Consider the following 14,008-nt stretch of genomic DNA (forward strand, 5'->3'; position numbering starts at 1 on the left):
TGATTCACTGCCCCAAAGTTTGGCGTCTCTGGTTGCTACACAACCTCTAGGCAAATCTCTTTGTGACAGGCCTACTAATCGAATGCAGATGCAGCACAACTATCTGAAAATTACATGGCATATGTGTAACGTATAGAAAAATATGAAGAGAATACGCAGACTTGTAACGTTAATCATGTCAGCTATTACATGTAACGACGTTCGTTTTATCTTTAACATCATTAGATTATTTGCAGAGGGCGTTATTCACCATTCTCCCCATTTATATCACAGACCACGGTGTTCTATGTATGCAATGTAATACTTCCAGTCCGTCTGGGTAAGTACGTTAGGTAGCCAGCTATCGCTGTTTGTCAGCTAGCTACTTTTGCCTTCCTGCACGAGTAATTAGCTAGCTAGCCGCACAGAAAGCGACATCATGGCTACAGAGTAATGAATCCATCTTTCTTGTTTCATTGCTCTATACCCAAAATAATTTTTCTGTGATAGTTCTGAACAGCGTAGAGCATACAGAGCGATATGGGTTTAACTCAAAGCTCGGATGCACCAGAAGGAGGGACGGATGGGTATCACGTTCATGGGGTAAGGCTGGAGCCTAGTACTTGACAACTTTCACACCGTAGCTGGCTAGCTACTTTCTTGGATGTCGCTAGCATGTCTCTCCGGGGCCTTGTCACTCATAACGATGCTACTGGCCAACTCTCAGATATGGCACCTGTGTTAGTAACATTAGCTGTCTTAATTGTGTAAGATTAATCGCTAGTAATTTAGCTAGCTGACTAGCTCACCGAACAGGTTTTAGGGACAGCTTCAGCTTGCTAGTTAGCTAGCTAACAAGCTTGATTTCCAGTCATAATGAAAATAGCTAGACAGCAGTATCTCTAAATTATTACTGTTATTATTAGTAGCTAATATACAGCATGAGTAGTTCGCTTGCTAGGTGTTTTGATACTTCGAGAAGCAAAATGTGTACGCTAATACAACGAATATTGCCACGTCACGGGTTATATTTGAAATAGCTTGGTGTCTTAACACGCATCATAACGTTAGCTGCATGTAACTCAGCTTTGTAGATAAAACATGCACACCCGAATATCTAGCTAGCTGGCTAGGTAGTTATCACATATAAGTTACAGCAAGCTATCACAGACGACGAAAATACCAGTACTAAGTGGTTAACAAAATACTTGCTACGCTATTTGGCTGCAGTCAAGTGAATACTTTGTTTACAGTTATTGATAATGGCATGATTCGTCTATGGTAAACTACTTAAAAATAATATAGTGAATTTGTATTAATACTGAGTGTTTCTATATATTGCTTACAGAAGAAAGTGACATTAGTCATGAAGTTACTTTTTTGACAGGTTCAAGAGAACTCACCTGCTGCGAAAGCTGGTTTGGAGCCATTTTTTGATTTTATCGTATCAATTGGAAATACCAGACTGGTAAGAAATATACTGTAGTCTATTACACCTGCTTCCAGAAAACATGCTTTCTTATATTAGGCATTGGATTTCCGATTTTGGGAAGCACTGTCCAAGCTGTTATTGACTCATTGGTAGCATAACTGCTTCAACTATTCTTCCTATATTGATGGAAACAACATCACTAGTCCTGGTGTTGTGATATATTATTGTTTGTTGTTTAATATTTATTACTTTGCATAGCAGTCCTATTCAGGACACATACAGGGCAGGTTAGTTACATGAGAAAAACAGTTACGGCAAGAACAGAAAAAAGAGGGACCTGTGCAGGTTACTTACAGTTCGGTTTTTTGCAGTTAGTGTAAAAACTAGTTAAAGTTAGTTAAAGATGGTGGTAATAATAATAATAAAGTTTAAAGGTAGCTTGAAGACCTGATTGTCGGAATCCCCCAGGAACAAGATTATGCATACCCATAATGAATGAATAATGAAAGCCATTGGGTGCAAGGGGGCTATTTCAAATGTTTGATCAACTTTGTCCTCTCCAAAGAATAAGGAAAATGACATGCTGAAGGATCTGCTCAAAGCCAATGTGGAAAAACCAGTGAAGCTGGAGGTGTACAGCATCAAAGCCATGAGGATCCGGGAGCTTGAGGTGGTCCCCAGTAACATGTGGGGAGGGCAAGGCCTGCTCGGGGCTAGTGTCAGGTTCTGCAGTTTTCAAGGAGCTAATGAAAATGTCTGGCATGTCCTGGTGAGTCAATCCAGAATATTCTGTTGGAATCATCATCCTTCATAGTGCAGTCTCAAGAACAGTGAAAAATTACATCAATATTTTACATTTCATGATTTTCTAACTCCACCCACCACTTTGGGTGAGCGCAAAGGAGGCTTGATTTAAAGAATGTACCAAATGTTGACTCCTTTTTGATTATAGAAACAAACTAGCTTTCCATGTTTTTTTCCTTTCAGGATGTGGATCCTCATTCCCCAGCTGCTCTAGCAGGGCTGCAGGCTTATACAGACTTCATTGTTGGAGCAGACCAAGTGCTGCAAGATGTAAGATTTTCAGGCTTAATTTCACAAAACTGCCCAAGAGACACAAAAGATAATGTGGAAAAGACTTGCAAAGTCAGTAGCAAGTCTTAACTTAGACCTTTAGTTAAGTTTGCACCTGTTAACATTTACTCATTTATCTTGAGAAAGCTGCATTGCTTTGGTCCTTGAGCTCTGAAAAATGAGAACTTTCTTCCATACTAGCCATACTTCCCACTTTATCCAGCTGTTAATTTCTTAACGGAGACAGTTCTTTCTGTTGTTTGAGTCAGGGAAGTGAACTCAGCATCCACCTAGTAATCCACCTTGTAACAGAAATCCCTCTCCACCCTATATCAGCTAATCAGTTGACCTGGTTGTTGCCCATGCAGTCAGAGGACTTCTTCTCCCTCATCGAGAATCACGAGGGAAAGCCTCTTAAGCTGTTGGTATACAATACGAAGACGGACCTGTGCAGAGAGGTGGTTGTTACGCCCAATGGAGCCTGGGGGGGAGAGGGGAGGTAAGAGGAGTGGCACACACGCTTCCCAACAAATGATCACTGTGATCTGTCCATGTCAACCAGGTCCCAAACTACTGCATCATATTTGTAAGTCCCACTGCACTGTCCCATACATCCACCTACACTAACCTGTGGCAGGTCTGAATGTACACAGCAAGTGCTGGAGCAGCGCAGAGAAGAAGTAATGGATGTTTCCCGTTTTCAGCTTAGGTTGCGGCATCGGCTATGGCTACTTGCATAGAATCCCAACTCGACAAGTATCCCCAAACAGAGATGAAGTCACCCCTGCTCCTCCTCAGCCTGAAGAAAATATTACAGCCGAGATTCCAACCAATGGCTATACGGAGGTATAAATCTGCTTTGTTATATTATTGCCTCAACGTGTGCTGTTTGATTAGTACAGTATCAGAATAGTGTTGCATCCTACTGACCAGACAAGTATTTCACATGCAATATAATGTAAAATATGTTACATACAGACTAACTAGAAATTCCTTGGAGACTTGGGAGGCTGTTTAAGAAGGTTAACAGCAGACTTGTAGACTGATTGAAGGATGGAAAGATATTTTTCTTAAATTGACTTGAGTGTTGAATCTTGAAGCTTGCGGATCTGATTCACACCATTAATGATCTCACTTCCCATACTACAGGTGTCCCTTATGGCAGCTTCTGGCCAGTTAGAAAGGGGAGAGGAAAGCCTGGGTCAGGAGCTTTTTGAGGACACACCGCTGCCTCCCCCGATCCAGAGAGTCATGGATCCAGGTGGGTTCATGAACAGCTGTGGACATTCCGCTTCCTCTTGGTCCTCCTTTTCCTTCTTATAATCTGTCATTTAACACCAGTTCTTATCCAGGGAGACTTGCTTTACCTGAGATAGTTCCAGTACAAAAAAAAGTCAATGTCAGTGTCAAAAATGTATTCTCTAATTGGTGGGTCATTTCTAAATCTGTTTATCAAATTTTATTTTGTTTTGCACCCTTAACCATAAAATTGCCATTGAGAGAAATAATAATCAAAAGCGCCATATTCAGAATTCATAATCACAAATAATGTCTTTTTTGTTTGGAACAAGTACAGTCTTATACTCTTAGTACAGTCTTATATATTATCAAGCATCACTCTGAATTTCCTGTCTCTCAGATCTTTCTGCTGCTCCAGTCCCTGATGTCTCAGAGATATCAGAAAGAGTAGACCTGTCTGTCTCATCCTTCGACACGACCAACACCTCCCTGCTTCTTGGTGATGGTGGCACATTCAGCTCTGATTCACCAAATGTCTCTGGTGTTGGTGAGTTTGATATCTGAATGTCTGCGAGTGGCACGGAAACTTCTGCTGTGGTCTTACTAGCGATTTGGATGCCTAAAAAAATGAAGAGGTTAAGGCTGCACAATGTGAGGTTTTCTGAATTTAAATGGAAATGTGGGCCCTTTCTGTCCTCTCAATTTTCCTGTCTTTTCTCTGTATATCAGAGGAGCTGGGAGATGGTGAACTGCCATCTTCAGTACCAGAGAACCTGACAGAGGCAGTGACTCAGGAAACTACACTGGAGCAGGCTGTGGACCTCTCCCCTTCCCCTCCCCTTGATACCCCCCCATCGGGTGAGAGCATCGATCCAGACGTCACAGGGGCAGCTCAGCCTGAAGCGGTCAGTTTGTCTGAACAATCCTTGGACTTGGCACAGTCTGATGTTCAGGAGGGAGGTGACCAGGATGGAGATGCCCAAGATGGAGGTGCAGAGAATGGAGTTTCTGAGGATGAGGATGTTGGCAAACAGATTGCAGCTCCAGAGTTTGGATTGCAGTAGGCAATCTAACTAAGCTCAGCCTACTGACAGTGTTGGAGAAAATGGCACAAAATGTGAGGACAAGGGGTAGGGCAAGGTGTGACAGTGCTCTTGATTGATATTAATATTGCCATTTTTAGCTTTCATTACAGATCCAAAGCCGCTTAAGTATAAAGTATATAGATTTGCTGGAAGGTGTGTTGGAAAATGGGAAATCACAATTTTATGTATAAAGGCTGTTCTTTTAAGAGAGGCAGTAGTGTTTAGTTTTTTATAAGAACTGAATGTAGTGCATGAAAAGATGTTTTTTGTCATAGCATTAATTGGTTGGTCCTCTTCTCCTCATATGATACAAAGACACACAAGAAAACATTAACCTGGTGTAAAATATCTCAATACACTAATTGGGCACTGCCTAAAATGGACATCCTTTGTCAAAAAGATATGAATCTCTCTTCAGTCAGATGTACAGTATGTTGTGCAGAGTTATGCATAAACAGTTTTTAATTTCATTGTCAAATTGTAAATCTGAAGAGTATAAATAAAACAGCATTATTTTCAGATTATATTATTCAGGCAGGAAATTGTACATAGCACCATTGAAGGTAGGCTATCGAGACACCAATTTGAGAAGGCATTTAATTTAAAAGTGTACCATCAGTTATTGTGTTGATGCACTACATTCAGCTCTACTGCTCAGTAGGTTGACGTGGAATTGTATGAAAATGAAAATGTGTGTATGTATTGTCAAGAGCAATGCTGAGAAGCTGAAATGTCGCCTTACTTATTTAGTCATTACCTCACACTAACTGTCTGCAGTACCTCACACTAGCAAGCCAAAGCTCTGAAAACTATAAACACAAAAACAAGTGCAGCACATGCAGTGGGTGCAGGGAAAGTATCAGTTACATTCACAACCAAACAGTACGCATAGAAATTTCTTTTGAGGTGGGAGTGCTTTTAGAATAACCTGGACCGTTTCAAATGTCCTCTGAACAGTCATTTATTTTATTTATGAGATTACATGCGTTGACAGCCTGAAATGTTTTTTATAATGTACCTTAATTGGACTTTCTTAGTGCACATTTGACAACGATATTTATATTTTAAAAGATCATGTTTATTTACTGTGGTTAACAATGTTGAATAACTCCTTTTTCTAAAACGAGGAATCATTACAAATGTTAATGATGCTCCTCTAGTAAAGAATAAGGTAATATACTTGAAAAAAAAAAAAACTTTGAGGAAAAGTCATTTTTACAAGATTATATTTGGTTCAAGGGTTTTGCTTTGTAAATGAAAAGCAAAGAGCAATTATGCAAAGAATAGCAAATAATAATTATAGTTGGTACGAAGTGAATGTCACTGAATGTGCCAAAAAAAAAAAAAATCAAAAAGAAGGGAATAGGACAATATGCATCTTGGGTAGAATGTGTTTCTTCTCGCATCGAACTCCTTGAACAGAAGCATAGCAAAGAATCAGATGGACCAGAACCTCCACACCCAAATTTATAAGCTTTTCACATGCCCCGTCATATATTACAAAAATGTTTACAACACTAATATTTTACTTAAGCCCACACTGGATGTCTTCTGCGTGTTTGTTAGTCTGAGTAATGGCAGATTGATCTATGAATTGCCCTGTTTTACATGCGTGTTGATTGTGTAATTTGATTGTGCATTTTCAATGTATACAGTCTTTGTATCTATTGTAAATGCTGGTTTCTAGTTAAGTGTGTTCCATGAGTTGTATGTGACTGATTATCATTCAGTGTTATATGAATATAAAAGGCATTCTCTTTATGTTCATATGCACTATTAAGAAGGTCCCCCTCTGACCACTCCAGTAATAGGAATGAGGAGAATGTTTTAGCCAGAACGGCAGAGTAAACTTGATTTGACCAAGTTTGATTAGGTTACTTGATTGCAGCTTTTGGGGTTCTGTAAAATGTATTTTAAGTGTGTCCAGTTTATTGTTTTTTAACTGATCGTATGCAAATGAAATCCAGTTGAATTGTATCACATGGTGTCACTCCCAATAGTTGGATAATTTGACGAATCAATTACCTTGACCCATATTCATGCAGCTACAAGCCTGAACAACTTTAAATGGTTATCTGTACTGCTCCATAGATCGTTCCTTTGCTTTATCCTTAATAAAATGGTGAAATTGACACGAATGTTAAAATATTTGGTAAAGTGTCGTAAATGAGTTGGATAACTTTGGTTAAATGTGTCTGGGAAGACATTCAGTAGGTAGCATAATGTTTTTTTTTTTTGGTTTTTTGTTTTTTTTTGCATCAGCAGTTGGTATTTGTGATATGCCAAAGTTCTTATTGTTTCAACATCATTTCATCATTCAGTGTAGTGTATTTACCAATGTGTAAATGCATTCAGTCATGTACACTGTTTGAGATCAATCAGGGGCAGTGTCTATGCATACATGGGAATTCCTGTTTGTGTGAGGGGTTGCAATTTATAGGCAAAAGTGTACCTTAAGTATGACTGATTTAAATATAAAGCCTACAAAATTTAGCCTTACACATTTTTGTGTATAAGTAATATTTTGTTTGGGGTTAAATTATTAATAGGCCTAAGTATTTCAATTAATTTTAATTTTGTTACGCTAAAATGCTCTGTTAGTCATGATTATATGAACCAGGGTTTCCCTGCTTTGAAAACAAACGCAAAACAAAAACTTATTTTTGGCACTCTTTTTTTAATCAAGTTTGATTATTGATAGAAGTAAAAAGTTGAAAGTACAATTTCCAAGTTCAATCATGGAGGGTGGTAGATTTAACATAAATCAAATTTTAAATTGTTGCAGATTTTTGATGCAGATTAAGTATAAATGCTCACAATTTTTGTGTGGGAATGGTGATGCCGGATAATGGACTGTTTATCTTTAGCTTCGATGTAATGACTAAGCTGTAACTAGCTTGAAACTGAGTCTTGAAAATAAACCTAATGTGAAACTTTTGCATATGGACTGATCTGTTAACAAGTGCCCTCATCGTAAACAACAAAAACAAAAGATTTCAATAGCAAAGGAAGCATACCTGCCTCAGGTACAGACAAAAACTTCAGGGACATTTGGCATCTAGCCCTATGCCTCAACGGAGACAAGCAGGATGCTGAGTTGCTTAACTTAACACACCTACCAATTGTACTTGATTCCACAGATGCATTGGTTGCATCCCTGATGGACCGGTTGCAGCGGCACCTTGTCAGCTCTAAATGCAGGTAAGGATGCTGCCGCATGCTTCAAATACATTTTCACTGAACCGTGCACAAAGTAAGCTTGAATTAAACACTAAGAATAGCGTGCCCTTCTTGGATATCGGTGCTGTGTGTATGATCTGCATACTTTTCTACTTATGTAAGCTTTTGAAAGTTGCCCTCATGGCTTCACCCGAACATTACAGAAATTGTTCTTTCTCTTGAACACCAAACGTGATTGTGGGCATTGTATTGGAATGGTACAATATGGATGAAGCCCAAGACCTTGCCTCAAAGGCTGTCATGTATGTGATCAGGGGCACAAGGAAAAACATCATTCTGCTCTGTTCCAAAGTTGTTGAGGTCATGAAGTCAAAACGCAGGTACTGCGCAGTCTGGTCTGCAGTGTCTCCAACAGAAGTTCCTATGGGTATCGATAGTTATTCGGGAACATAATCAACAAGTTGGCAATACAGGCTCTTTCCTGTTTGCCAGGTGTTGCTAACCTTGGTGGGACTGCAGTTTTTTTTCCCTATGAGAACTGAATCACTTTATTCAACAAATTACTCTCTAACAGAGTCATTAGGTTCTCCATTAGGTTTCATGTTAGTTGTAGGCATGATGGCAAATTATCCAAATGTTTTATTTATCCTGTCTGTTTTTAACCAAAGTAATGTCATTATATTAAATGTGGAAAATCAACATACATAGACAGTTCTGCATGATACAGCCGTCATTACATTTTCATTTGCTCTTGTTTTATTTGTTATCAGTGATGATACAGAGGGTGCCGTATTCTCACACTATGTTAATATCAGTGTAACAGTAGTGTAGATGTGACAGGTCCTCAATGTAAAATCAGTAAGTGCTGTCTAACAGCAAAGACATAAAGTGGCAATGCAAAAGCATTACCCAGCCCTTTAAAAATTTAAGTCTATGCTTCAGAAACCATTTTCCATTCGTATCGATAAAATGGTTCTTGTAAACAGGTTGGAGCACATGGTACAAGTACAGCAGACGGAAATCAACCACCTGCAGAAAGCTGCATCAGCCATCCCTGATCCTCTGGTTCACTGCTTTTCCCCGAGCACTCCCTCCCTTCTTAAAGCAGTCCTCCACACAAGTGTGTTCAGTTGAACGAAAATATGTCTTTGAATATACAAATCACTTCTTATAGCAGACAAGTAACTGAGAAACAAATTAGTGCTTCACTTCTGCTATCCATGTGGTTGACAAAGAGACAGTACACAATATATTTACTGCATTACAAACGTTTTTCTTGCACAATTGCTGTCTTCCCAGATTTGGTCAGTGAGAGTGCTGCATCCTCTGTCAGCATGCTTTAGGGCAAATAATATGCAACCATGCAATTGCTTTTTCATGCTTATGTGTCAGCTGAAACCAAGAGGGAGAACCTGTTTGCCAGGATAAACTCAAAAGGATCTGTGTGTATGTAATGAAATTAGATCCTACTAGTCTTTTTCATTCCTTCAGAACAGAATGCCGATACTTTGACTGAATGTTTGTTAGACATATTTTTTTCTGCCCAGTCTATAACAGGTCCATAACTACTGAGTCTCCTCAAGTTGAGATCAAGACTAGTAAATAATAAATAAAAATTGTAGAGGGCAGTGGCTGCTTAAAAGGGGGACAAAATAGATCACAATACATACGAACAATCTAAGATTACAAAGTAAAACAATGAGAGTTCTCTGTGCTGTTACATTACGTCATTTACATTATATTACATTACATTACATTACGTCATTTAGCAGATGCTCTTACCCAGAGTGACTTCCAAATAAGTTTGCTAAGAGTAGTTAATGAGGAGTATTGCAAGAGGTCAGTAAGATACTGAATTAAGTGCTAAACTAGTGTAGAGTGCTTCTTAAAAACAAAATAGGGATAGATAGGATAGATAGAGAGGAAGGTAGACTAGAGATACAGCTTGAACAGATGAGTTTTCAGCTTTCTCTTGAAGGCACCCAGGGAGTCTGTTCTATGAATCTCAGCAGGAAGCTCATTCCACCAGTGTGGAGCTGGTACTGAGAAGAGGCAGGTCCAAGAGATGCTGCTGTTGTTTTTTTTGGACACAGAGATGATCCGAGGTAGCAGAGTGCAGCGCTCTTACTGGTTTGTAGGCCTTGATCATCTCCTGTATGTATCAGGGGGCAGATCCATTAAGTCCCTTAAAGGCTAGTAACAAGGTCTTGAACATGATCCTTGCTACAACTGGCATTGCCAGTAGCCAGTGGTGGGACTCAAAGAGAGGTGTCACATGGGTGTGCTTGGGGAGGTTGAATGTCAGTCGGACTGCTGCGTTCTGGATAAGCTGCAGCGGTCAGGCGGCATATGCTGGGAGGCCGGCAAGCAGCAAGTTGCAGTAGTCCAGACATGACAGGATAGGGTCTGGATCACCACTTGGGCTGAGTATTCAGAGAGATAAGGTGTGATCTTCCGTATGTTGAATAACAGGAATCTGCAGATCCTGGTTGTGGCTGCAATATGCTCTTTGAAGGACAAGTTGCTGTCCAAGGTTACCCCTAGGTTTTTGGTAGCTGTAGTTGTTATTACCTTTGCATTGTCAATGCAAATTGAGAGGTTCCTCGGAAAAGACATATTTACTGGGACATCTCAGTCTTCTCAATGTTCAGTTTGAGCTGTTGCTTGTTCATCTAGCCAAGGATATCAGTGAGGCATGCTGATATTTGAAGAGTGATGTCCATCTTGGGATGGAATGAAATGAACAGCTGTGCATCATCTGCATACAAATGATTTGACAGCCATGTGCTGTTATGACCTCTCCAAGTGGTCTTCAGGAACCGGGGCGAGAGCTTTAGAGAGGTATTGGAGTAGAGAGAGCGGCCTATAGTTATAGAGTAGTGAGAGGTTCAGAGTGGGTTTTTTAATTAGTGAGTGGACCCTTGCCTGTTTAAGGGACTCGGGGACAATGTCAGAGGTTAGTGATGAGTTCATTACATGACAGAGATATGGAAGGATGGTGGGTGCAATTTCTTGGAGGAGAGGTGTTGGTATTGGGTCGAAAGCACTAGAGGTTGGTTTATGAGCTGAAATCACATCGAGGATGTCAGATTTGGGGAGAGGTGTGAGAAAATAGAGATTGGGGGTGATTTTTAGGAGAGACTGTTACTCCAGAATATGGTTGAAGGATGAACATATCTTATCTACTTTCTCCTCAAAGAAATGAGCAAAATCCTCCGCAGTGAGAGTAGTGACAGGTGGGGGTTAAGGAGGAGAGAGGAGAGAGGAGAAGCTTTGGAAGTGATTACCTTGGTCATTAGCTGCATTCCAAAGCCCTTCTTGGAAGTATTTGAACTTGGCTGAGGCTTATGCAGCAGTGAAGTCCACTAGGAGAGACCTATTGGCCGGGAGGTCATTCTCTTGTCTGCTTTTCCTTCATTTCCTCTCTGCAGCTCTCAGGGTGGATCTGAACTCAAGCAGCACATCAGTCAGCGATGGAGCAGGAGTGGACCTGCGGGGGTTGGGGGGGGGGGGGTCGGGGTTGGGTGGGGTGGCGGTGTAAGGACACAGATGGTGGAACAGGTCCTGTTGATATTACAACGCTGTGTAGCTTCTCCTGGAACACATTATAGGTCAAAACATACTGTGCTTGGCCCGACGCAGTGAAACAATTTGTAACCTGTTATATGGCTTGCTTGGACAATTCTGAATCACTGATAAAAGTGAGTATGTTCTTTGCATTTCCTTTGCCTCTCGCGGTTGTTTGCAGGCTTTTGAAGCTGTATGTCACAGGGATGCAAGTGAGGACACCCCACCCCCCCAAGCTCAAGACTTATGGGTGCTCAATTCAGTCAAGATGGAATTCTACAGGTGAAGCCTGCCTCCATCACCGTGACTCGAGTTGCCGTGGACTGTGGATGCTGTCTCCATCTCCCTGGAGTCAACCCCAGAATGAACAGAGCCGGATGAACCCACACCAGAGTCTGCTGAGCCTGTGTCCGCTGTCACAGGACTTGTTCCATCATCTACTGGTACAGATGACAGCACAGAGGCTACATCTGTCTCCCAGATTCTCTCCAGAATCCCTGTCTGCTGGGCCCTTGTTACACAGGCCTATTAATTGTGTGACTTCATGTAAAGATTTGTATGCTGCATTTAAAAATGATAAAATTATAATGGTTGCAAAACCAAAATGTCAGTAACATTTTTCTGCATGTATCTTTGTTTTATAGGGTTTTAAAAAATCCCTCATTTTAATATGCACTTTGAACACCTGTTAACAAACATTCTGATATTTTAGGATAAACACACCTGTGCTTAAGTCAAATTATACTACATTTTTAAGGCAGAAACAATTTTTGGAGTGTCTTCGTTATTCAGTTTTGGGCAGGAAGGTGAACTGTACTGAACACATGACTTTCAGCAAAGGCAACATTTTAAAAGACTGATAAATATGAAACGGAAACACTAAACAAATATCAACACTGTAGCAATCTATGCTCTCTGACAGGAGCACTGGTGCCAGCAACAGCGAACAGGAACAGAGCAAACAAGTTGCTCACCTCTACAATGTGGGTCACATCCTCCACACCAGTACTCACGCAAGCAGCATAGCTACCCAGCCACGCAGATGGGGTATCACACCACCCACGCTGGGCCATTACAGTCAGAGATTCGTATTTCCCTAGGAGAAGCTCAGGAGTCCCTGCACTTCTCTTCAGAGCAACGCCCACTGGAGGAGGAGCCATCTGAGATGTGTCAGCAAGAAAACAAGATGTCCTGTGAGTTAGGGTTATATTGACAAACAAATGAAAATCCAGTTAACGCAGTGGTCTCGTCTGGTCATCTAAAGAAAATGCTTCCAGGTTTGGAGCCATGCCATCACTGCCCTTGACAGATAATCAATTGTGGTCATTTATTTGGCTGTCATCAATCACTGGTTATGTCTGAGGGAGACAAAAAGGCACCCATAGTTCCATATTTTGTGGTCAGTGGCAGCATGCAGCTCCTCTTGAATTGCTTTCAGTTTTATAGCAATGGCACCCATTGCATTGAGTATTACAGTTGAAAGCTTCAGCTGTTCAGCTTGAGCCATTTGTCTTAGTCTTGAAGAGATACTGACCGTTGAGACCAGGATAGACCATGGCTAACCTTGCTCACATTCTCTCATCTCTCAAGCTCTGACTTCCTGACTGACACCAATGACAGCTTTACCGTATTTCCCTTCCCAATTAAAAATGCCATAATACCATCATCCTTATTAAATATAATTATGTAGAAATTCTGGTTTAGCAAATGCATAGCTGTATTTTCTACTCTTTCTATAAACAACCTCATACTATGAAAATTCTCAGTCAGATGGGGTATTCTCCAAAAGCGCTACCTTGTAAATTAGACTCAGTAGGCATGGTAGTTAAATTGATTAAGCAACTCAATAATGCAAACACTAAACAGTGCAAAAAATAAATACAACAAAAACAAAATGTCAGGGCAGCAGTGTGGTGTTGTGGTAAGGAGCAGGGCTTGTAACTGAAAGGTCCCAGGTTCAATTCCCTGCTGGGATGCTGCTATAACCTTGGGATAGGAGCTTAACCCAGAATTTATCAGCAAATAACAAGCTATCTAAATGGGTACCATGCAAAATTGCAACCTATGTAAGTTACTCTGGACAAAAGTGTCTGCTAAATGACAGTAATGTAAATATATTGTTTATTAAAAATGGCTAAATTTCAGTAAGAAGGTGCAGATGAACTTGCAGAACTACGTTATAATGAGTGGGAATCGGTCTGGAACAGTTCGCTACATTGGCCATCTGGATAACTTTGTAGTGGCCAATGCTGTCTTTCTAGGGCTGGAACTCAATGAACCCAGTAAGTCTTGGACAAATCTATAATCGAATGATCCAATGATCCAATCAATCGAACTGTGCAAATAGACATAGGTCAATATAGATGACTTCCACATGCAGGTGGAACGCATGACAGTGTTCAAGGAGAAGACGTATTGCCAGTGCTTCCAGAACTGTGGCCTCTTTGTTCCC

The 14,008-nt window shown here is 40.6% G+C and overlaps 1 protein-coding gene across 1 annotated transcript; it reads left to right on the forward strand.

Moving 5' to 3' along the window:
* The first annotated feature begins 396 nt into the window (after positions 1-396).
* Positions 397-5,852, forward strand: gorasp1b (golgi reassembly stacking protein 1b). The gene is made up of 9 exons (XM_036521979.1): positions 397-582; positions 1,367-1,447; positions 1,977-2,180; positions 2,399-2,485; positions 2,854-2,984; positions 3,190-3,331; positions 3,635-3,746; positions 4,125-4,271; positions 4,454-5,852. Exons 1-9 carry the CDS (start codon positions 520-522, stop codon positions 4,786-4,788), a joined length of 1,302 nt encoding a protein of 433 aa, XP_036377872.1. The 5' UTR covers positions 397-519; the 3' UTR covers positions 4,789-5,852.
* The last annotated feature ends 8,156 nt before the right edge of the window (positions 5,853-14,008 follow it).

This window comes from Megalops cyprinoides, chromosome 2 (assembly GCF_013368585.1).
Source record: "Megalops cyprinoides isolate fMegCyp1 chromosome 2, fMegCyp1.pri, whole genome shotgun sequence".
NCBI classification, from domain to species: Eukaryota; Metazoa; Chordata; class Actinopteri; order Elopiformes; family Megalopidae; genus Megalops; species Megalops cyprinoides.

Excerpts from the sequence above, each read along its gene's own strand:
- gorasp1b (XM_036521979.1), top strand. The coding sequence starts at position 520 with ATGGGTTTAACTCAAAGCTCGGATGCACCAGAAGGAGGGACGGATGGG. Across the intron at positions 1,448-1,976 it reads CAATTGGAAATACCAGACTG|AATAAGGAAAATGACATGCT; the intron begins GTAAGAAATATA and ends TCCTCTCCAAAG. Across the intron at positions 4,272-4,453 it reads ACCAAATGTCTCTGGTGTTG|AGGAGCTGGGAGATGGTGAA; the intron begins GTGAGTTTGATA and ends TCTGTATATCAG.